General features: G+C 46.0%; 1 protein-coding gene across 3 annotated transcripts in view; it reads left to right on the top strand.

Moving 5' to 3' along the window:
* LOC100644085 overlaps positions 1-22,093 on the top strand; it is a 220,483-nt gene extending 198,390 nt beyond the window's left edge. For all 3 annotated transcript variants that reach the window (XM_048405651.1, XM_020864352.2, XM_048405656.1), the window contains one exon: positions 14,800-22,093. In XM_048405651.1, the coding sequence (XP_048261608.1) occupies positions 14,800-15,030 (231 nt within the window). In that variant the 3' untranslated portion in view covers positions 15,031-22,093. The remainder of the gene's footprint in view (positions 1-14,799) is intronic.
* The last annotated feature ends 2,383 nt before the right edge of the window (positions 22,094-24,476 follow it).

Here is a 24,476-nt window from a genome sequence, read left to right as displayed (position 1 = left end):
GTCTCGGCATCGCGGCTATTTGCGGGGACCTGCAAATGAGTTCCTAATAAAGCAATTACGCGACCGGCAGAAGTTATGGCGCGTGGACCGCGACCGGCCCCTCGACCCGTCGTAAAGCACGCTTCCTCTCGGCCGCTCGTAAATCGATTTTCGGACCTTCTACCTTCATTAGCTTCGATTTCCAGTATCGCTTCGATTAGCTGCCATCTACCGTTTACGCTTTCTCTTTCCTTCTTATTATTTCTTTTTTTTTTTTTTTTTAGCGATTTGGTAAAATCAGTTATAAAAATCGTGGGATTTTTTTAAACAACTTTCCCGTAAAGGTGAACTTAAACTTTGCCATAAAGGTGAAACGAAAGGTCAACGCCTGAAAATAATATAAAGCAAGGTGAAAGTTGGTTCTTGAGTCTGTCGAATGGAGGCTGTTAAATGTCATTGAATTTTGTTTAACAAAGTCACCGGAGCATCGTAATTTTTCCTCTCCACAAACTCGAAACTTTCCGCAACGTTTCGGATCCTGGATCGCCGAGTCAGCAATTTGCCAAGTTAATTTCTTAGAGTCTGTGTTTGCTCGTCTAAATCCGGGCTCGTTGAGCCTCCGGGGACGCCGCTGGAAAGCGGAAAGATGCCGGAAGTTGGCAAGAATAATGCGCGTTTAAACGCGCGGGGACTTAAAAAGTCGCTTTAATGGCGAACATCGACTAGTCGGTGATGTTGAAAAATTAAAACCGACCTACCTCGAATTAAGCGTCGCTAAAACGCCGCCAGGTACGCGGACCAATCTACATCGTTCAACTATTGCGATCATTCAGAAAATTTTCAAATCGCATCTTTAATTATTCACCGATGTGGCTTGCAGAGAGAATCGAACTGCCGCTGCTCTGTGCTTCGGTGAAAGGGCCAGTTTCATTGAAGATTCAACATCCATTATTTTAATTCAAAATTCGTTTTCGTCGAAACACGTACTGTGTCGGCCAATATTCATTTTACGTAATTGACACCTGTTTCGTTAGCGAATCCCAATGGAAATTTTGTTCGATGGAAAATATCCTTCGTTTTGTTTGCCCGAAAGTAATTACATCGCGAATATATCTGCGCGGCATAATTAATTTGAAGCGTGCCGCGTCGATTCCTCTCGCGAGCTTGTCCGACGACTCGCCTCGGGATTGTTCCTTTTTAGTTTCACGGAAACCTAAATCTGATGGGTGTTGGGCGCGATCCACGTCCGCAGATAGCGCAATCGCTTCCGGTCGCCTCGAAATTTCATATAGCTGGCGCTAATCTTCTCACGCGAACCATCAAAAAGTGAGAGACGTGAGATTAATCGCCTTTGAGTTGGCGCAGTGTTTTAAAAATCAACCAGCTTTATGCACTCCACTTTCCGCCTAATAAAAGGCAAAATATATTACGTACCGTTCCCGAGAAGGCTGGTTAACAAATAAAACTCGGCAAAGTCTCGACCACTGAAACCTCGGAATTCTCATTTCGACGTCCAAAGGCCACTCGATCTCTCGAAATCTCGTTCGGCCGGGATAAATTGTTCCATCCTCTCCGGAGTTCTTAAGCCACGGAAGTACGAAATCGCGGAAGGAAACGAATACCCTGCACCGCAAACGAGAATCGAGGCTGTTTGAATAACAGCTCGATGGGATTAGGGACCTCGTTTCTGCCAATTCTGCCTGGAGATAGCCAGTTTCGATCTTCCGCGGAACTGGACGGCTGAATGGCACGACCTACAGATAGATATATAGATAAATGGACGAGGAACGCGACGGAGCATAGGGGAGGAAGGGGAAATTGAAGAGGAATGATGCAGAGAGAAGAGCGAGTTTAGAGAATTGAATGGACTTATTGGCCTCTGGATGACCGTTATCACTGATCGAACACTGTATGTTCGCGGTACAACTGCTCCCCACTCCCTTTCCAATCCGCTTCTTGTTCGATCATCTAAAAGAAGAAGAAAATAATTTAATCGGTTCGAAGCGGGCCAGTTGCCGAGATAGAAAGTTCCCTCGTCACTGGCAAACGTTCCACGATGCTGGTTATTGGGGACCACGTTGAGAAATTGTGAGAGGGGTTTGTTAGGTAGCGTGGGGTTTCTTTAGATTAGACTACGTGGAATCTCGAATCTCGGGATCAATGGATTTAAATTTCTTGAAATTCCGAGCTTGCGATTCGTGATCTCAAGCTCGCTGATAGTCAGCCGCGGCTTTTTGTTTCAATTTGGTTACCGAGTTCGCCGAATTTCATCCTCTAGCTTAGATAGACTACGTCTCGGAGGATTACGTGCGTAAAGTAGCATCGCTCTGAACAAACGTGCATTCTTCCTTTGACGAACGATATCGTAAAACTTTGACGATACACGGAGCGTCGTCGATCTTCGCCTTACCTTTTACGAGTGTCGCTGAAAATCTCGAGTTTGTTCGACGAGTTCGATGGAAAATCGCGACGAACAGCATGCGAATAAAAACAGGAACTGATTCGATGCTTTCGTTTTGCGTAATGTACAATCGTAATATAGAAGATGTAGAGTGGTGCCGGTGCCGTCGTCGAATTCATTTGCGAAATTAGCTGTGTGGACGGAAGGGCGAGGTAGTCGCGCGCTTTTTGTTGGTCGTTCGAAATATCGAACAACGTCGGGCAAGCACAGGTGTTCCACATAGATAGGCAAGCATTGGCAGACGGCCAACAGAGGCACCTATGCCTCCTCGACCCACGGTCACCCCGTACTCCCGCGTCCAAGTATCGATCTCGGCTTCTCTCGTGACTTTTCATTGAATTTCCATGCGCCGTTTAAGAGGCTGCTTCGTTCTTCCTTCGCTCTGCCTTTTTCTCTCGTCTTTTTCTATTTCCCCTTGAAAATGAAGACGATACAGGTCGTGAACCAAGGATTCGATGCCTTGCGCGATATTTCTGCTGAAATTGTACGATAAAGATCACGGTCTTCCAATCTTAAGATGTCCCGATACTTTCAGCGCACGGAATACTTTTTTCAAAAAGTCTCAGTTCCAGGCTAGAGATTTAGTAGTTCTAAGCTCTTCCAACGAAGGAGAAAACGACGACACGGGCGAAATAAAACGCACAGGATAGTACATTTAACCAACGATAAGATCGAAGCTCGTTCGGTAGATCGATCAGTTCGTACGCGTTACCTTCAACGAAACTATAGGAATTTTCAAGTGCAGAATTTCCAGCTGTTCCTCGCCGACTTAGAGATAATCGCGACAACGCGATGTCGACGCTAACCGGCCAAGTCACCGCTGGAAAGTTAATTAAGCACGTTCCAATAAACTTTGCCCGACAACAGTGACGTCGCTGAACGAGAATCAACGACGAGCAGCCGGAACGAGGATTTATCCGGCGGCGGATCGCTGCAAGCGACTCTATCGGACACAGAGACCGGCTTCAGGGTAACAGATACCACAAACGGTATTTTAGGCGCTCAAGGATCAATTCATTTAGATACACCGAGTCTGGAGACGTCTGTTTGAGCTCGAAGTACAACGTTTACTCGTACCTCGGGTTGCTGAGAGTTTGATATTCGTGAAACTCGTGATTTTTTCTCGATGATACTCGTCGAGGAACGCGTAGCTTCGAGTTGCGAACAGAGAACTCTCTTGGGTTTTAAATGTTTGACTATCTTCGCCGGTCTGTGATAGTAAAATCTGAAATGTTCTCCGTCAGACATGTCTGGAGAAACGTGAGCTTCGAAATATCGGACTCGTACGATTTGGAATATTTGGCGGGCGTCGAGATCGTAGATTCGAGACAATTAACAAGACATACGACACTTTAGACCCAATACGTCTTTCGGTTCTCCATGAAGTTACTTTTAATCTGAAAAGCAAAGAGCTGTGGGTTGCTTCTCGCTGATCTCTTCTCTTCTATTCTGACCTATATTCCAGCAGAATTCGATTCATAGACGACTGCTAATCGGTTCGGAATAAAATCTGCGAAGGATGGTATGGTCGTCGAAAATTTTTAATTCAACCTCGAACGAAAGTTTCATAGGGTGGTGGAGGGAGGGGGGCGGAGGACTAAAAGGAATCTGTGAGTGGCGGCGGCACAGCCGGAAACGTGGTCTCCCGTTGCCGCGCTGAATTCTCGCATCGTCGAGCCCGCGTCTCGTTCCATTTAACATTTAGAAAGGAAAGGATCGATGAATCGAACGGGAACCGATTCGCATTGTTAAGCAGAGCGTCGAATTATAGGCAAATACCGTTCGCCGTATCCACGACCCTGAATTATCGGGGGTTGAGGCGGGCACAACGACGATGACGCAGACCGTACGCCCCTTTCTATTTTCTTTTCCAAGCTCGAACGGTCGCCACCGTCTCCGCTCATTCTTCTCTTAAATTCAGAGATAAAGCGCTTTGCCGCTCCATTAAGTCGGCGTGCTCCGACAGAAAAAACCTGGAACTGTCACGCGTTACATCTCTGACTATCGAAGTCCTTCGCGTCTCTTCGTAGAATAATAGAACTAATGCTGGATAGAACGAGAAAGAAAGAAAGAGAGAGAGAAGGTTGCTCGATTTTTGTTTAGCGAGATCGAGTTGTTTGAGAGTTTACATGGAACAACGGTAGCCAACCGACTATTCTGTCTCGTCAGATAACGATTCTAATATTAGTGGAAACGAATGAATTCACTGTGCGCAGAAGAAAGAGGCTTCTATTTCTAAGGGAAGGGTTTTTATAAAGAATTTAAAGTTAGCCCGGCGCGAAGTTACCTCCGCGGACAAGTTAAATTCATCCGACGTGGCCCGCGAGTTGTCGCCGCCGGGAATATCATTCCCCCATAATAACGTTTCATTAAAACTCGGCCTAAAGATTAAGGGAAGTACGATAAGTATAAATCTGGCCGATGAATCTTGCGCTGGCGCAATTTTGCCGAAGAATAAAATTTAACCGCGCCGAAACTACCTCGTGCCTGGAACTTTTGTATTATTAAACGAAGGCTCGTTCGATCTTAATTTTCCGTCTGGAATTCGACGACAAAGGGCGGCGTACGCGGGAATAGATATCGAAACGGTGGATGTTCATCGTGAAGCAACGGCAGTCGGACAATACGACGGCGGGACATGGCGGAGGATGTTAGGTGGTTGGCTTCGATAGGCCGACCTATTAAGGTATTGAGACCTTATCTGAATGAAGACGGCGATATCGCGGGAACGCCGCCATTTCGAGTTCCATCTGCTTCGTGCTCGATCGACAATCACGAATGGCGACGAACGTCATCGAAGCGACAAAGCACCGATTCTCCTCGACCCCCGTCGATTCCTGAGCTCTCCCTTGCGGAGACGTCTGTTGTCCTGGCCGGGTAAGGTGGGGTGCCTTGAAAATGTCAAGGAAACGTCTACCGTACATCGACGTAGTACGAGGTACACGCACAGAAAGCAGCGTTTCACCAAGTGGGTCGTACGTTTGTTCGACGCGTTTCGATTATTCTTCGGGTAGGAGACGGGTTCGGGATCGGTACGAGTGGCAGGATGGAATTTCTGAATCGGAATCCAGGTCGAAATTCTCGAATAATTCTTTGCTTTCGTCCTTGAGAAACGAAATACGCTCCTGAGCCAGTGACTCGATTTCATTAACAAATTCCAGATATCCCGAACCGTGACGGTCCGCAGATCAAATCGTCCCCATCCTTTGAAACAAACGCGCCATCTATCAACGACGAAATTCACTGACGATTTATTCCATGTCCGGATCGGTGTCAAAGGAGAGGCTAATTTATCCGCTGGAGGCAGTCGCGTTTCAACGCGCGCGCCAACTTTGCGGCGAGGAAAAAACGCGGGAAAAGAAAGAAGGGCGATAGGTGTACGCGAGTAACGAGGGGAATGCATTCTCCCGAGGGACGTTGGCGTGTACCGGTAGCCCCGCGAGAAATGATTCGCACCGCCTACGCGCCTTTGAGCTACCGACAGACGAATCGAGCTACCTCCGATTAATTTTGCCCGCGGCGAAAGGAAGGGCGGACTTTTCGAAAGAAGAAAGCCAGCCCCGCCAGAGCAAACGAGCTCTCGACCGTGTTCTAGCGTTTTTCAACCCTTTCTCCTTGTTCTTCCGCTCTATTCCTCCGCCATCTATTTCTCCTCTGCTCTGCTCCGCTCTGTTACGCTGCTCGTTATTCCCGTAGACCGTCACAGCAACTGAAAATTTCATTCGCACTCCGTAATAGATTCCGTGGCACAGTTCCGAACGATAGTCGCGTTGGAATTTTTCCAAGAGGTGATTTTTACAAGAGCATCGTCGTTGTCGTAAGAATGGTCAGAGTGCCGGAATATACCGGCGACCCAGTGGCGAGAATTACCGAATCGGACGGTTGGATCGTGGCTCGATTTGCTCGACTAATTGGCCAGAGGAGCGCTTTTAAAGCTGTACGGGTGGGTTCGCGTACGTTTGGCGCGGAGAACTAACGCCGCAGTGGCCTGTTGCGGATCGTTAAATTTGTTTCTTGCTCGCTGTGCGGTGGTAGAATAAACCGACCAACAGAGGGTCAACCGGATGTTACCGTACCATGTTACGTTTCGGTAACACGTAATCAGAAACCTTTCTCCAGCTTTTTCTTCCTCTTTCGTTCTTAACGTTCTTCGAAAGTTCTCCTCGCTGTACCGCAAGATTCTCCGCCAACGAGTTCGTTTCCATTCTCTGAAATCAACGAATTTCGAACCGATGGAATCTTATCGTCGAACGGTATCGTCGTCGTTCCAAACTACACTCATTTCGTTGTCCGTGCCGAATTCGGTAATTCTGGTAACATCGTGCTAGCCAGAAATCCGAGCAAAGTGCGTGCTTGTCGCGAGCCGAAAAATACTTCAAGTGGTGTCAGCCACACCCAGGTCCTCGGCGGTGGCTCCAACTCCGCTACGGCAAAATTGCACACGAAAATTTACGACACCGTCTCGTGTACGTCGTTCCCGCGACGTTTGCCAATTTGACGAAGCTAGAGCGAACGACTCTGCCTCCTCACCTCTTTCTTTCTGTCTTCTGACACGCGTATATCCCTACGTGGATCCTTTCGATACTCGGCGCACGTCCCAGGACGATCGTTTCCGACGATCGTCCTCGACGTGACGATCCGGCGACGATAGACGACCGTGTTCTTTATTTTAGCGTTTCTGTTTCGCACACGCGAGTGGATCTCGCTCTCGGCGAACGTTAGAATTAAAATGAAAGCGGTGAACGATGCGGCGTGCCCAAATTTCCAAGCTACTCGCGAAACAAAGACGAATTGCAAATTCGTCGAGTCTCGGGAATGTCGTCTGACTTGGAAATTTGAAATCTTCTGGGGTCGATTTCGATAGTCTGGTCGTCAGGACACGAGACATACGATGGAAGTTTCTTTTTTTACTTTCTAATCTAAACTTTGGAAAGTTTCTCGTGCGATGTGGCTATCGCGGGTGCTTATTTCCACGGAAAGGGTGACCGCGCGTGCCCAGCCGGCGAATATTGGTTAATCGCGATCGCGGGAACGGTTTCGTGCGAGAAATCGTTAAGAGCTGAGGTTAAAGAGTTGCACCGAGGGAGGGCTGTATCTCGACACAGTTTCACGAGGAAACACGGCGAAGCTACGAGCGATTCTTGAAAGAAGCGGGCTCGAGAGAAAGGGCCCTTTCATTTTTAAAACAGTCCAAAGGCGTGCACGGCTGTGCTTCCGTACACACGATATCTTTAGGGTTTAAGAGCGAGAGAGACTCGACCATGCGAAACAAGATGTTTTTCCTTTAACGTTTCCTTAACACCGAGGTTGCTTGGCAAGGCGAGCCAGCCTCGTCTCGCGTGGATGACCGACTCATTAATTTTAATCGACGCCGAGTGCTTGGTCGCGAATTTGAATCGCGTTATTCCGGCAAAAATATAAAATCGACGTTGAACCTGGTCGAACGATCTTTAGTCCCGCGACCTCTAGTTTCGTTCAAAGCGTGTGACACGAAGATTTAGTAGCCGGCCGCCGCGGCGCCGCCGAGGAAACAAGGCGGACAGCGGAAAAGAGGCGGTCTTTCATTTTTAAAACAGCGAAACGGCTCGGCGACGCCTCGAGAGCTTTCCAGGCTTTAAGAAAGAACGTAGCGGAACACGCGAAACGCAGCCGTAGAAAACCCCTTTAACACGCAACTTGCTTATTCCAGCAGAAGGCTGTTTAAAGAGAAACAACCGGACGCGTGTTTGATCCCGATTTCGCGGCTAATTCATTCGCACCGGGTCGACTGTGCTTCGTACTCGGCTAACTACGATTCTTCCGTCGTGTCCGGCAAAAAAAAGCCGTTCTCACGCGTTTCCTGTATTCGCACGTACTTGGAGCACGTTCCGCTTTATCTCATCAGCAGCGGCGGATTTTTGAAAGATTCGTGCATGATTATGCAAACGAGCCTGTCGTTTCGCACGAACGTTCTCGAACGATTTCTAGAGAAGCCACAGGGTTGAATGGAATTTTTGCTCCGAGAATCCACAGCGGAGAAAGATTTTCCGAGGCCTCTAAGATCGCGACGATTCCGGCTTCGATAGAAATTTCGAATTTCTAGAGTATCGAGGCGATGTGCAGGTCGTCGAGAGTCACGGCCGTTTCTGAGATTTTGGAAATTCGCGTCTTCCGCGATCGTACAGCTCCGGAATCTTCCGACGATGAAATTTAAGACGCCTGACCTCGTATTCATCCTCGTAATCCTTGGACATTTTGGAACGTAGAATTGCAGATCTGTGGAATCTTCGAAAATTCCCGAAGCTACGAATTCTAAAGCAACAACACTCGCGGTTCAACTCGCATATGGGAAGAATTTGCGGGAGAATCGAGTCGGTTCTCGTCTCGGACGAAGGGACGTCCCTTCCGGAGTGTAATAAATTCGGACCACGGAGGGACGGAACAAAAATATGGGCAAAAATATCGCGAGAAAGAGACGCCGGTCTGGAGAGTAGCAGGAGTTGGTTGTCGCGCGACTCGAAGGCTCATTTGCATTGCGTGACAGAGCTGTTTTCCACGACGGCAACCCTTTACGTTTTATACAGCCGGCATGCGTTGCATGTCGTTATTCCTTGACTTTCGCCCCTCGACAGACCGGCTGGCTGATTTTTATTTTTCCACTACCCCCCTTTATCCGAGCCGAGTTGGTTCTTTCTCCTCGTTCATCCCCCCCGCGCTTTGCTTCTTGTTCTCCTCTTTTTTTCCTTCCATTTTAACGATTAACGTCGAGCAGACTCGACGTCGTTATTGATTAAGCGAACACGTGAAGGCGCACCAACATCTTGCATGCCGGAATTTCTCCTTTTTTCCCCTCTTTCCTTTTTTCTTTTCCCTTTTTTCTTCCCTTTTTTGCTTTATCCGCAAAACCTTATTGTTCCGTATACGTCGCCGTTTCGTCGTATTTCCTCTCAAAGCAGAAATATCCTTTTAAAAACTGTCTGATAGCGGCGCTGAAAGTGTAGTTGCTCCGTTTAATTCAATTACGAAATCAGGTTGTTGGTTTGCCGGTATTCTATTTCATTTGTGAGAGAGACGCCTGATAATTAGCGTCATCATCCGTTGATCCTGGGTTTCCAGACCACGTGTCAAATCCTATTATATCGCCATTATAAATTGACACCGTCGTTTAGGTGGCGCGAACAGGGTGTATAAGGATCATCTTGGATAGAGCGAATAGAGGTGGGCAATCCGCGAGAACAATCGTTCCTGATATCAAATGCATTTGCTTCGATGAAAGGGCTTTCTCTCTGTCGGCAGAGATGGAAGGGCCAGTGGGAATCGTAATTGCAAGATGGATCCCTGCCTGTTCTTCATTATGTCAGCCTTGCCGACTCCCTATTCACCTAGACGTCGTTTCTCTTCACTCTCTTCTCATCTGTCATTATGTATTATAGCTTGCCACTGATGTCGCACCATGCATTTACATTTTACAACTCGTTGGCTTACTTAATCTTTATTTTTTTTCATGTTTTTATTTCAACTTCTCCTCCTTCTTCCCACTTTTCTTCCTTTTTTCACTCCGTAGTCTATCTTTCTTTATTTTCTCTGTATTTATGTGTTTCTCTCCTGTTTGCATCTTAACCAGAGTCTCATTTTTCCAACTTCATGAACTTTCTATTTAACATTCTATTTTTTCTTTCTTCCTTCTTTCCTTTCGCTATTTTAATTCCACATCTTTCATGAGACTTCTGCCCTCTCGCTTCTAGCTGTTTTTATAGCCCGTCTTCCCCCTCTTCTTATTCGGCTGTCACTAAAAAGCACCGCGAGGGAAGAGCCATGTTATTCTGTCAAGAAACTCAATTAGTCGATCATTAATAAGGAATTCACCGTGTCACGAGTATAAATGGAAGCACCCTTCTGGCTGTCTATAGAGAACAGGACCGCGGGGATTCCACTGGATGCGCTTCCATCTTCCACCTGTTCAGCGACAAGCATCACCAGCCGCGCCATCGTGTTTCTTTATCGATCGTTCCAACGGAGCTGCCTTTAATCCCCAACAGTGCAAGCAGTTATCTTTATTTACCCACCACGGAACAATCCAGCCTCGATTAGCAGCAAAGAATTTAACACTCCTTGAAACCTTATCGCCTCTTGACGCTGATAAAGAAAGATTCCAAAATTGTATCTTCCACTAACCTAATCATTTTTTCACATACACAGTTCAGCGACGATACGTTTCCTCTTGCGGAAAATGAAATTACGATTCACGATATTCAGGGCGTTGACAATTTTTCACGATGAATCGAGTTTCGATGTCCGATTGCACTCGTAAGATGATAATTCGAGATCCAGGTCACACGTCGCAGACGATACCTCGTCGGACCTTTGTATTTTTGACATTTGCTCCTGGCATTCGCGTTGTCCAGGACTAGGACAGATACTCGTAATGAAAGATTTATTTTGTTTCCTTCGTTCTATTTTCATTTCGTCCTTTTTTTTCTTCTTTTTTTGATCTTCGTAAACTTCCAACTCATTGTCCGATGTCTTTCGGTCTGGACAATGGCCACTGGTCTAGATTCTTCGCTGGTTTCTATCAGATTTTTCGTTCGCTCAGAGTTTCTTCTCCTTTTGTAATTTCTTTTAGTTCGTTGTTCTTTGTCAGTGTTTCTGCTGGCCTGCCATCCCTGCAACATTTTTTCCCTTCTCTTCTATCATACTTTGCCAGACTTCTTTTTAATTCTTGTTACCTGCCTTCGCTAGTTTTTGTTATCTTACGTGTCATTTATCCTCTGTCTTCGACTTCATAAATCTTCTCCAAGTCTGTTCTCGTTCACCAACACCCACGCTCGCTCGCCGTTTCGCGAATAAATTCTAAACGACACTCGGCCGTGAATAACGCCGCGCCAGTCTCTCGATTCTATGCTTTGATTGGCATCGTTCCCACGGAAATTCCTGCGAACCGAGGGGTAAGCTCACACCCGAGGAACATCATTAGCCGACACCGAATCGAGAATGCTATTTACCCGACGAAAGCGGAACGAACGATTCCTGGCCGGTGTGAGACAGATGTCCTCCCGGCTCATCCTTGCGCATTCTGCGTGAAACTTAGCACAAGAACGTTGCTTGCGGATCAATTTAATCAGCCACTCGCAGCGTGTCATTGTTTCAAGCGCCGGCTGATTATTATTCTATGAAAACGTCCCCCTTTCTCTTTCTCCTTCTCTCCTTCTTGCCTCGAATTCGTTGCGAAACGAGCCTCGAAAACGCGACTTCCTCTTCTCGTTCCGTACTACAGTGGAATAGACGCAAGGCGAATTCGGAGTACGGACGCCTTTTGCTAATTAGATATCGTACCTTAACGATACTCGGAGAAATCCTGTCATTCTCGAAACTAACATTTTGAGAGCGAGCAGCTTTTCTACGTGTTTCTTTATTTCTATTTCTTTTCTTTTTTGCCTTTTTTTCGACGAAGCTTGACAACTTTGTGTTTCGAATGCTCTTGAAAAGAATATTTTATCAGCTCTAGAGAATATATTCGGTTTGCAGAATTCTCCGAGTTAATTATCGCTTTGTGATTTATTTATAGTTATTATTGGACGTTATAATTGAAAATATTCCGGGTTGGCGGTCTGCGCTGACGCCGGAGAGGCAATCGAGTTAATTATTGCGATACACTTTTTGGTCAATAAAGAGGACGGGAAGGTATTGGGGGGAAGAGTAGGAGAAGAGAGGAGCGACGAAATTCGCGGTTGGATCGCATATTCGATAATTAAGCCGCAACACGCTACAATTAGCGTTGGCCAATGTGTAAAACGAGTTACCGCCCAGTGCCTCGACCCGGTCGCGTATAGATCATTATTTCTCCAGCGATGGTCTATTCAATTACACCGGGAATCGAACAAGGTCGGACGATTTTTCTCGGTTCTCCGCCGATGAAAGGAAACGAACGATTCTAATCGAGCTTTCGAATTATTATCTTCGAAACAAGTTGCGCTCTCTCGTCCGATGCCAAGCGAAAAAGCCGACGATTACCGAAATTTTCTTCCCCAAGGAGGGTCGTTCCGTTATCTATTCCTCGTTTTCCTACACACGGTGACGTTTCGACCGGAGACACGTTCAGACAGCGCAGATATCGAATTTTTCCCTTCGGATAATACGATAGTCGTACGCTGATATCGAGCGATACGCGCGTATCGAAAAAAATACGGTGGAGAAGGGTGGCAGCGGAGAAAAGAAAAGACATTGTATCTATAGAGGAGGAAGAAGAAGGAGAGAGGAAGATGGAAAAGAGGAAATAACGTCCGGTAGAACGAAGTACATCAAGACAGACAGCAGAACGAATCGATTTGGATCGCGTGGACGGCTGAGTGCGGAACGGGAATTCTCGGTGCATCGATAATTTAAAGAACTGGAGAGCCTCTGCCTGCTTGCGAAAAGTTATTCGGAAGGGTGCACGGAGAAGAGTCGAATGGAAGAGTGCAAAGGGGTTGGCGGTTGGTTGGCTCCCTCCTTTCGGGTGGAATTTAATTTCATTGAAAATCCGACGTCGATGCTTCGGCGAAACGAACGAACGAACGAACGAACGAACCTTTCTGCCGTGGCAGAACGACCAGGGATCCGGCGGTGACGTCGTGAGCGTCGCGACGCGTTCGTCGCTGGCCTGGTCGAGCCACGTGGCGCACAGCGTCGTACGGTAGCGCGCAGCCTGGTCCTCGGAAAATATCGCCAAAAATTGCTCTGGCCTCGGTCTCGCCTCTGCCGGAAATTAAAGATTCAACGAGCCGAGGGTAATTCCGGGGACGAGGAACAAGAACCCGAAGAGGAGAAGCGTCAGAAGGAAAAACGACGAAACGTTGAAAGGGTGGGAAAGAGAGAGAGAGAGAGAGGCAGGTGGAAGTAGGAAGGGGAAAGAGAGAAAATGATACGAGGGATGAAAATGGAAATCGATGCGCACGGAGAAGCTGGCGGCACGGCAGGACGAGTTACATTCGGCGTCGTTAAGTCGATATCGGGGGATGCCCGAAGAAAACGTTTAGGGGGACCGTTTTCTCTACCCCGGGGGGATGGAAAAACTTTATAGGCGTGCTCGCAAGCGCATGAAACACGGCCTTTTGAGTTAATGCGACCGTGACCTTGAAACTGACTTAATTATTCGCCGGCTTACGAAGTCAGAGCGAATTAAAATCGCGTTAAAGGTACTCCCTTTCGCCGCAGATCCTCCCCTCTTTTTGCGCTAATCTTTCACCCGCTTTTATTTCGTTGGGATGTTTATACCGGGGGGTAAATTAGGTCAGGAATAATTTTGATTACCGGCGAGGGAATAGAGCTGACGGACAATAAGAACTCGAGTGGCGAGGAGGGTTGTTTCGCTTAATGTACGACTTTACGAAGTTCTAAATTTAACTTTTGGTAAGCGTAATACGTCGTCGATTAGTTTACGACAAACTTCGCGACTTTGTCGCGTACGTTTATCTTTCTCGCTCGTGCGTGAAGCTTCTCAGTGGTAACCGAAATAATTTTCGATACTTGTCCATGGAAAATTCTTCGTTTCTCGGAAATGTCAGCGACAGTCGGAGAAAAGAAGCGCGGGGGATCGTTAACGCGGATGAGAATGGCGACGGTAAGGTTGGGAAACTAGTTTGTTCGAGGTAATAAAGTGCGAGCCCAGTGTTTTATAAGCGCGAGGGAGCGGTTCGCGAGGCCGCGGACAAAGGGATCTTGTTATTGTTAATTTAGCATAATTTCCCTGGCGGAGGCCGTGGCGCGGCTTAAGCGCAACGACGGAAAAATTAGCACTTGTTATCTGAAATAGCCGCGCAGCGAACGACGTTGGCCTGCGCGAGTACAATAGGAACGGAGCGGAACAAAAGACGGCAAAATTTTCAGGCCCCAGTGATATTACGCGGCGTGATTTAATTTCTGATTACAAGAGAAATCCTGCTTTCCCAACCCGATGTGTTATCATTCTGCTTAATTAAATCATTACGATAACTGGGTCGTTCAGCGCGTCGCTCGTAATTTAAGTAATTTATGTTAAATTATTACAACAGCCATAAATTATAATTACATCGATGTAAAACCTGTCACCATATACTTTTCCATGTATTTGTACAATCCAGATTGATCGATTATCGACAGCCTAGACGTATTAGAACGTACACGTATCTACTTTTAATTCTGTAGCTCGACCGAATTTCAATATTTAATCTGTCCCTTCCATAGAAATATCAGTATACCTTTGGGAGTAGGTAAATTACGTGGCATCGATGTCACGAAAGCTAGTTTTCCATCTTCTTGCTTTAATATAGTCGCATACTAATTCGAGACCCAGCCGAGCTTTCATCCTTGTTTCGCAATAGCTGCACGAATAATCTTGCTAACAAATTCTTGACGTTTCGCAGGAGGAATGCGCCTCGATGCTGCAGGATCTCAGCGACAAGATCAACAACAAACATCACGAGGTCCATACACACCCGCTACTGTCGATCTTCAAGATGGCCGAGGTCGAGGTCAAGTTGCCGTACAGCAACGAGGTCGGAGGTTTGTCGAGGTCGTCGAGCTTCCTGTTGGTCGCGATCCTCCTACTGCTCAGCCTGTTTCGATCGACGTCGACGTGCCTGGTCGCCTCGTGACACCAACGACCCACACCCATTTCCTATCGAGACTACTGAAATTTCTCGAACGCCTAGAAAAAGCTGCACGAACGTCTCCAAAAAGCCAGCGAGAATCGCGCGCGACAGCCTTCGCGGCTGTTGCATCATCAACGAACGTCGAAGTCGCAGTTTATCAAACGGGGCTCTAATCTTCGTGCCTCGTGGATCAAACGAGTAGAGAATTATGGATCGATGCCGCGATCGAGGATCGTGTTCCGTCATTCTCATTCGCAATTTAGGTTTCATTTCGCTTCCTATCCGCTCTTTCTTTCTTTTTCACGGTTACGTTCCTCCCGACCAACCTTCCATTTAATTTTTCATTCCTTTATCTTGCTGAACTTCCTGGCTACTTCGCAACCTCTGCCTCTATCTCGACCGCCGATCGAAATCGTTTACTCCGAACAGCAATCCGTCGGTTTCGTCGCAACGTCGTTTCTCGTAAGTAGGTTCGATGATCTCTCGCGAGACGCACGCGGCGCGAAGCCAAGATTTTTATTGCTACACGGAGTACAGCATCGCACGACGGCAACGACACAGCCCACTCGCTACGTGGTTAATAATAAAGGGGATCCCATGTGCAGAGAATGGGCGTGGATCGAAACACATGGCCCCTTTCTCTCTCGCTGCTGGATCAGCGACGATATTGCAAGCCAGATCCCGAACCGATCTCGGTCATTAGAATCGCGCGCCACATTTTCCCCCGTGCTGCAAGCCGTAACTGCGTCCGAAAGAGTTGCCTCGATAAACGTGGCCCAGTTCGAAGTAGAAACGTATCGCAGATAGTTTTGCCCGATTTCTCTTTGACTTTCGACGTCGGCTCGCGGTTCCATCCCAGCTTTTTACATTTTTTTCATTAGCATAATCCCGCGCGCGGCGTCCTAGTAGCGAATTTTTCAAAGTCGTTCCGGTTAACGTCGCGTATGAATACGAAGCAAATTTGTCGAATAACTTCTCTCGAGAAAGAACTCTTATTTTAATTAGGTTTTCTAGTCGAGTTGACGGGATAAAACGCGAGGTCCTCGATCGCGTGCAACGACGACGCGTGTATAAAGGAAGCATCGTAGAGTCTGTAAATGACGAGCGCTAATTTACCGTGTAATTAAAATAAGCTAGCAGAAAACGCGAACGCTCCTCCTGTATCGGACCATTAGGTGTTTATTAACGTTGTTCAGAGCTAAATCTAACGGGCGTTTTGAGGCATATCGCAAGAGGCTCGAGTGTGTAGATAATTTGTAGATTGTTAAATAGAATTGTAACAAAACGATGTAATAGAACCGGAGGAAAGGAAGGGAGAAACCAACGCGGACGTACGAACGTATGGCTCGAATTATTATCGAATACGAACGACGGCTATCTCTCGCGCCAATCGATTTATTATCACCATGATATAATAATCGCTATCTAGAATTTCATTTTTCTTTTTTTTTCTTCTTCGGTAACCTGCTTTAGGTTGAACATAGATAGCGATAATCCGTAGCTCGTTTTATGAGACAGTCGAGAAAGGCCAAATCCGGCCTGTTTAATTATGTTTTAGGTCGTGACACGATAAAGCTGATGCGAGTCGAGTATTATATGTAGCGTTGCGAGTTTGCGATAATTTGGCCGTTTTGCGAACGGTATCTGCATAGATGTGCGAGTACGTGCGCGAGAGACAGCCGCTTTAAAACGGTCGATTTGTCAGCGGAGAGAAGAGAAAGAAGCGGCAAACCGGGGAAACTTCTAAACAGCTTCCCGGACGCGTGACGTTTACAAACGACGCAGAAATACACGACCCGAAATTATTCAGCGGTAAAATTCCTCGTTCCGCTCGTCGACTCGATTATAATCTCGGCGCTGGCCAACTTTCGCTCGAATGGCGATTTTTGACATTTCCGATTGTACTCGCGTGAAACATCGACGAGATTTCAATATTTGTCGCAGAATCTCCTTTCGATCGATAGAAAGATGATTGTGTCGGTAAACTGTCGCCTCTGAAAAATTTTCCCCTTCAATGTGATGTATTTAATTTTCCTTCGAAACGAGAGAAAGCAAAGGTTAATTCGTAGACGAAAATTATCACGGCCAGAAAAGAGGTCTTTAGTTCCGGCGTGGCAAACCAGAAACCGCGTCTCGAGCCGGGAAAAAAGAGGGTTTAAACGAGACGAGCGTTCCTAGCGTCTGACGTATTCCGCGAATAGCTACGTGCTGCACGTTAGTCACGATCACGGATAAAACGCGGGAAGCGGAAGGGGATGCCGACGAGTGTTAGGAGCGAGGATGAAAAGAAACGGCGACCCGAGAATGCAAGAGATTCGTCAATTTAGCAGAATTAATTGTGCGTGCGTTCGCGCTCCAGACCGTGTAAAAAGCAGCATGAACGAGTTCGAAGGAGATTCCGGTTCGTGTTCGTTCGAGACAAAGGACGTCTCTTTGTTCTGACAAAATACCTATGTAGTTTTAAACCGAACAGAATATTTTTCTTTTAGTTTGAAACTTCTGGTATTTTCTTTTTTTTTTTTTTTTTTTGCTTTTTAAATACCAGTTAATACTAATACCAATACTATTAGCAAAATTGATTTAGAAAGATTTTTAACCCCGCTGTCCTCGTCGCTTCTTCTTCTTCTTCTTTCTTCGAATTATTTCATTTCTAAAAGACGTGGAATGCGTAAAAGGTACGAATATTACATCGAATTGAGGTAAAATGAAATGTTCAAAAGCTATGTATATTTTAATGATATCTATCGAAATGAAACCATATAGAACCGAGAAAGACAGCTGGGTTAAACTTAGCGAACGTACGTCGATTTATTTCGAATTTTGTCTATCAACGCGTTCCTGCTGGACTTGTGAATCTTTGCGAAAATTAAAAGAAAAGTCACGAAACAGTTGGCGGAACGCGTCGATGCAATTAGTAGATAGAATTTCGACGAAAACGGACGAACGTGAACCGGATCGAATGTACGTGACGTGGCTATCGGCAAAGCAATAATGTATAAAGTTTACGATCCACGGGCACGTCGCTCAAAAACAGGGGGTGGGTTGGGGTTGACGGGTTATATAGCCGAGGCGAAATGTATAAATGTCACGTTATACATAACACGCACGTAGGAGAAACCGTATTATAAATGTAACGCGTATATATGTTAATTCGCGTTGGAAATCTCAGCCCTGTCGGGCCAACGTACAGCTGATACGTTTTATCGCGACAGAACGAACAAACAAGAGAAAAGAACTGTCTCTCCTATGAGAACGTAGAACGATCGATTCTATAAAACAGATTCGAACAGTTTGGAAAGAACTGCAAGAACAGAGAATCGAGCGTGTACGTACGCGTGTATGTGTGTGTGTGCGTGTGTGTATATATATGCATTCTCTTTCACGAAGCACGGAAGACTATGTCGACGATGGACGCCTGCTTGTAAAGTACCTGTCGCGTCGATAACGAAAGATTCCAATGTTCTTAGATGTAATGAAACGGATGCACAAATTTATGTTGATTCTACCGTAGCACGAGAGTCGAAACTGCACCAAACACGCACATGTTTGCGATGGTCCCCGAGTTTCTATGCGATTTACGTTTGGTACAACTGTACATAAATTATGGTCTCGCGTATGTTCGGCAGAACTAGGAGTTCGTGTGGCCTAACTGTGTATCTTGTTCGTTATTTGCTTTCGATATTTTACTTTTGTCGTTACGCACACTTCCGTGCTTCGTAGAAACGAACAAGGATAGAATCCTATCGCTATAATCGAAATGGTGTACGACGAAAATGAACGGATGTGAAAATAACGAGTTCGTGTGCCGGGTGTTTAAACGCAGCGGTAAAGGTGCGAGGAATAAGTTGTTTCTTCCAATAAGTTACGCTCGTGCTTCGTATGATTGTCTGATACTATTTGGCATGATTTACTGTCAAGACTCGACGTTCAAACATCCGTATATAAAGGTTACTGGTTCTGTCTTTTTTTTTTTTTTTTTCGTTTACTCAAAGAAAAGTTCGAAGACTCATACGAAATCGATTACAAAAGCGACACCGTTGTTTTGAAGTTTCAAGAAACATTTCGAGAGCTTCGCGAAAGAGAAAGCGATGGCAATAATTTACAGAACGAACGCCAAGCCAAAAAGAAAACGTAACGCGAGATTGATCGAGCGTCGTTTCAAAAACTCGTACCGCGTCGCCTCGTAATACCTAGGTCGACGAAAAACAATCCGTGCAAAGACACGTTGATTCTAATCGAACATATCAAGGCCTCTTAGAAGTGGCTAGCCAATAAGCGGTTTTACTCTGGTTTCACGTAGTTTCAGTTTTTTCGATGCTTTTTTCGAACGTGGAGACACGGAAAACACTCAAAGTGGCCCGATCGCGCTCCGTTGCCATTGCTCCAGGGATTTCTCCGCGACAGAGAAGCGATCCGAGACTTTTTTGCCGATGAAAGACGCTATTTTGTTGATCTTTTTCTCTTTTCGTTGATCGAATGAAATTCGGCTCGAATCTTCGCCAACGAGTTTGCTACTTTACCGAGCGAGCTCCCTCGGACGCCTCCCTAGATACATCTAGGGAAAATGTTCTGCGTGGAGGAAATACCTGAACATGGCAGCACTGCACCGGCATATCGACGCCAATCGCTACATATAAAAATTAATCGCGAGTGTATCACCGCGAGGCGAGGACGCTACAAATGTGGCAGGGGTCAGAAATCGATTTTCCACGTGGGTCATACCGCATGGTCCTCTCGTATTCGATTCCTTAGATAGTAAGTAAGATCACTGAAAGCGTTTCTGTTTTACCGACAGCGAGAAACGTATCGTCGCCCAGTATCTATCCTGCTTTAGTAACTAGTTTCGTGGAGAACTACCTCATTCTGGGTACCGTGACAAAGTTCGTGGTACCGACACCAGGCTACGTCAATTTTTAGACACTTTTTTACCGTCCACCAGTTGTCGTACTGATGGAGGATACATTACGACCCTCTTAACGTTTTGTTCATTCGATTCTCTGAACGCAGACGTATCATTCCTGACACTCTTACGTTCCTTGTAATCGGCATATCTTGATCGTTTCTCATCCAAAGATTGTTTGATGATCGTTTAATCTTCGTGTGAAGCAATGGTGTCAATTCACGTAAGCCTCCTATGGAAGACGGTAATTCCCCGGACCTTTCCGTCGGTAAATCAGAACGAAAGCTCAACCTCTCCGACTACACACTTAACACCTACTAAACGCGCGCAATTATACATATACCCGTGTGCGTAAATACATATACATAATATACATATATATAATATATATATACATATATTTTATTACTTGAAACGCACTCTGACCCCGGCCACGCGTGTAATATAAAACGTATGGTTACGTAATGTAAACTTAAGTAGAGCACCATTCAAGATACTTCATCCTTCCTAAACGACACATGTAAATCCTCGTACGATCGCCAAATTTAAGGGGACCTCGCGTCTCGTAAGCAAGCGACGTCGAGTCAAGCGTATACTTGCTTACACGAATCGGTGGAAAAAGACGTGCCGCCCGCGTATGATCTACCCCCTAAGGAAACTAATTTCTCCTTTCACGAATGAAAAGTCGTTGGAAAAAATTATAATATCGAAATCGAGGGTAGAAGATTCGTCGATACGATCGATGCGATCGAACGTTCGACGTGTTATTCGATACGGCTATGAAGAAAATTCCGTGGATCGCGAGATGAGCGAGTTACGTCAACGGTGAGGCGTGACGGCGCCACTTTTTCCGCCGCGTGAATATTTAACGAACTGGGATGCTTGCGAGACGCCTTTCAGGAGGTCACTTTAGAAAACGCAAAAGTGGGACGTCGCTTTCAGTAGATCTCTCTCGGTTCGCACGCGGAACAGGCAAACAGAAAAGTGGGAGGATAATAAAACTAAGGGGACGTATTCCGACTCCCCGTAGATACTCGAAACGTAGCCGTGTTCACGAGACTGTCGAGTATGTCCATGTGTATGAGCGCGCGCGCGCGCGTGCCCGGAAACCCTGTGTATGGCCGCTTTTTGCTTCGATCCAGCAACACGCCGGGAGAAAAATTAATAGACTAATAAGAAAAACCCCTAAAGCGATTGATATTCCAATCTGGCTATGTCGTCTACTCGATGACGGTACCGAAAGAAAGGACACCTTCGTGTAGTTTGTTTTAATTCACCGAATCACCTCTGAAAGCGAACATCGAATCTTAAAGGGACAAAAAGAATATCAATCGTTCTGCGTCTCAACCGAGGGGTGTCCTCGAGTTAATTCGTGCTTGTATATAGCAAATGCAACAATGGACGATGGAGAATTGCCGGCAAATACGCACCGTAATTCTAGCTACTATGTACTCTAATGGACAACGATAATTGCGACGTAACAGTAATGAAATTTCAAAATTCTGATTTCACGAGAAACACGGAAGAATCAAAGGAGAAAGGACACCCCTTATATTTCAGAAACAACACCCTCTCTCAACTAACCCTCTAGTGCGATACCGCGATGTAACGTTGATTGTATATACCTATACATAAGTATACATACATATATACATATATATATATACATATGAATATACATAATATACATATGCATATACACGAAGGTACGCGTACCTAAATCACCTAAAAGATCGACGGAGATCCTCGAGCGGCCATCGTCGTCGAATCTCGCCAATATCGGTGGTGCCTCGATAACTTCCAGCGAGTTCGCGAACGACGACCGCTCGAGGAACGGACAAGCCGCTTAGAAAAATGTGAGCAAAGCCATCGATAAAAAAAAAAAAAATAAATAAATAAATAAATATGGAGAAAAGCGACGTGGCGACGACTAGGGGAACGAATATTAACGAAATTACGATACACCGGTGCGGGTGGCGATGGTGTACGATAGATGAAAAATAAAAGAGAGAATATTGAAGTGGAGGGTGCGTGAGCGTGCGTGTGGACGATGCGAACAAGAGCGCGAGTACTTGTTATAATATTATTATACGGACGACTAACGAGTTGCCGAGGCGTTGGTAAATAAATACGAACGGGTCCTCCAGGGCCTCTGAAATTATAAAAGCGCTGCTCGAGTTTCTCATTCTTCCCGAAAACCATCTCGCACGAGCGTCCTGTTTATATATTAACCGAAGTAGTGGGTAACTTTTTACGTATTTTATTATTACCTTCGAGTTCTCGAAAATCGTCCAACTGGACGCCTACACTGCACCACGAGAATATTCGATCACTTAGCATTTTTACGATGGTCGAGCTTAACGCTACGGAAATTTCAAAATTTGTTGTGCGACGCGTAACGTATCGATGAAACGTTTCTATAACTTTGTAGAACATCGTAAAACTATAGAAATGTAACTATACCTTCACGAGCCACTGTACGCTACAAACTTGATCTTCGCGAAAATTAACACTCTACTTACCAAAAGCCTATTAATAGGCTTCTCGATGGCAATGCTCATCGACCGGCAACCTATTAATTAGTTTTTGCCAGTACTAGCGACGTGTTCGCGAACGATCGGGTATGCATATACGAGTTTAGCCGCGAGCGATAGGTAAAGTACCAAGAAAGACGAGAATCTGAACGTTCTAAGAAACCAAAGTAAATTCGTATCAAGTAAGAAATCAAAGTAAATTCGATCCTATTCGAAGAAGAACGAAATTTATTTCTGTCGGTCTCGGCTCTACGCGATCTTCGTCGAATCAACTGAACTGTGCAATGTATAGATCGAGCAACCGGTCGGTAGTTAATGAACGCGTCTTACTCGCGAAAGTTTGTCGCGGCCACTAATTAAATCGTCGAGCTGTTTGCAGAGCACACACACGGCGGTCTGTCCGCATTAGCCTCGATCGTGCCTTGGCAAAACACTCCAGCGAAAACAGTGACACGGTGAAATTAAACGTTCAGGCCAGGCTGTGATATCGATATCCACATCGGCCACGGATCGATCGTCCAATTTGGACGTGCGTCCACGCGTGCACGAACGTAGACCGCAAACGCATATAGGTCAAATGCAAACGCAAACGCGAATCGGTCCGTAGAACGCCTGAATGAAATCTGTAACCGTGCCACACCTAAGGATTCCTTCGTTAAAAATACCGCAGAAAAACACGATGAGTCGATCGAACGATTTTTTCTTGTTTCTTTTTTTTTCAAGAGGAGCTTCCGTTTTTCGTTCTTCGAATTCCTCGCGGTTCAAGGTTCGCCATTCGGACATCGTAAAGGAAATTTATTCGCGAGCTGCGACTCCCGATTCAGTCGAATTCATGGAAGTCAAAGAACAAGGATGTTTTTCGAAGACGATCGGTATTCGAGATCCATTCGCGCGAAAGATGGTTCCCACGTGTGTTTTTTTCCACGATGCTTTCACCAGCCAATGCTACGACGACAGATCGTTCACTTATTTCGTTTGAAGCGTTGTAGAATTTATAAAACGCCCAGTACGTGTATAACCCGGTAACATCCCTCTTACGATTGTATTTGACGCGACCTCACGACTAGGCCAGCTTAACCCCACTTACCCCTCGGCTGCTCGCCGAGCGGAGAGAGGATTTAAAGGTATATTTCAACCTGCGAATATCGGCTGCTGCCACCCTGCACTCGTTTAACCGCGCGAACTGTCAAAACACTCGCTCGTCGAATAATTGGATTCTAGCGGGTTAGAGCGCGTCTACCCGCGGTTTTCTTCCACCCTGTCGTCACCCTTACTTACCGGGTAATGCATTATTTTTTCTTTTTTTTTTTTTTGTATACATTCAGCAACCAGGAATACGCGACGCCTAATTGAAACATAAATTTGAGACGATACTGAAAAACGATAACGAGTCGACTGGTAACGTTTCTTGAAAGGAAAGTGGTGACTTTCAAGATGGATGGTTAAGAAGCGATCGGAGGGACGATTAATCAGGATGTTTGCGAGTGAAACGGCCGTGTAAATGGCGCGGTCCAGATTCTTCGGTCGAGAGAAAGTCCTCTCTATCAAAATACATCGGCATTTTTCACGCTGGTTTCGCACCAGCGTACATTATAATTACTCTGAAAGGGGCGCGGAAGCGCTCCGCGGCAAATAGAGCAGACGAAAGCGAAACAAAGCCGTGGTGAATACGCGCGATCAGACAACGACGTCGAACTCGCCTCGATGGCGAGTTAAAAATACAGATTGGATTCGACGTTAGAATCGAGCGACTGGGATTTTGATTATCGACTATTTTTGGCGATCGATCGCGCCGCACGAGTCGAACAACTTAAACAGAGGCAAAGAATTATCCTCGTTATTCACGAGCAATTACAGTCTGATCTATGTTCCCTTTCACCGACGGTAAAAGCTGCTCGATCTCGATCCTCGTTGAGAAACTCTTCCTTCCGGTGTTTGAACGCTCCTTCGACTTACCTTCGATGATCAACCCGGATCAATTTGATACAGAGAGCTGTAATTAATCGGGAATAATC

This window comes from Bombus terrestris, chromosome 1 (assembly GCF_910591885.1).
Source record: "Bombus terrestris chromosome 1, iyBomTerr1.2, whole genome shotgun sequence".
Lineage (NCBI taxonomy): Eukaryota > Metazoa > Arthropoda > Insecta > Hymenoptera > Apidae > Bombus > Bombus terrestris.
This window is presented reverse-complemented; position numbering and strand designations above follow the sequence as displayed.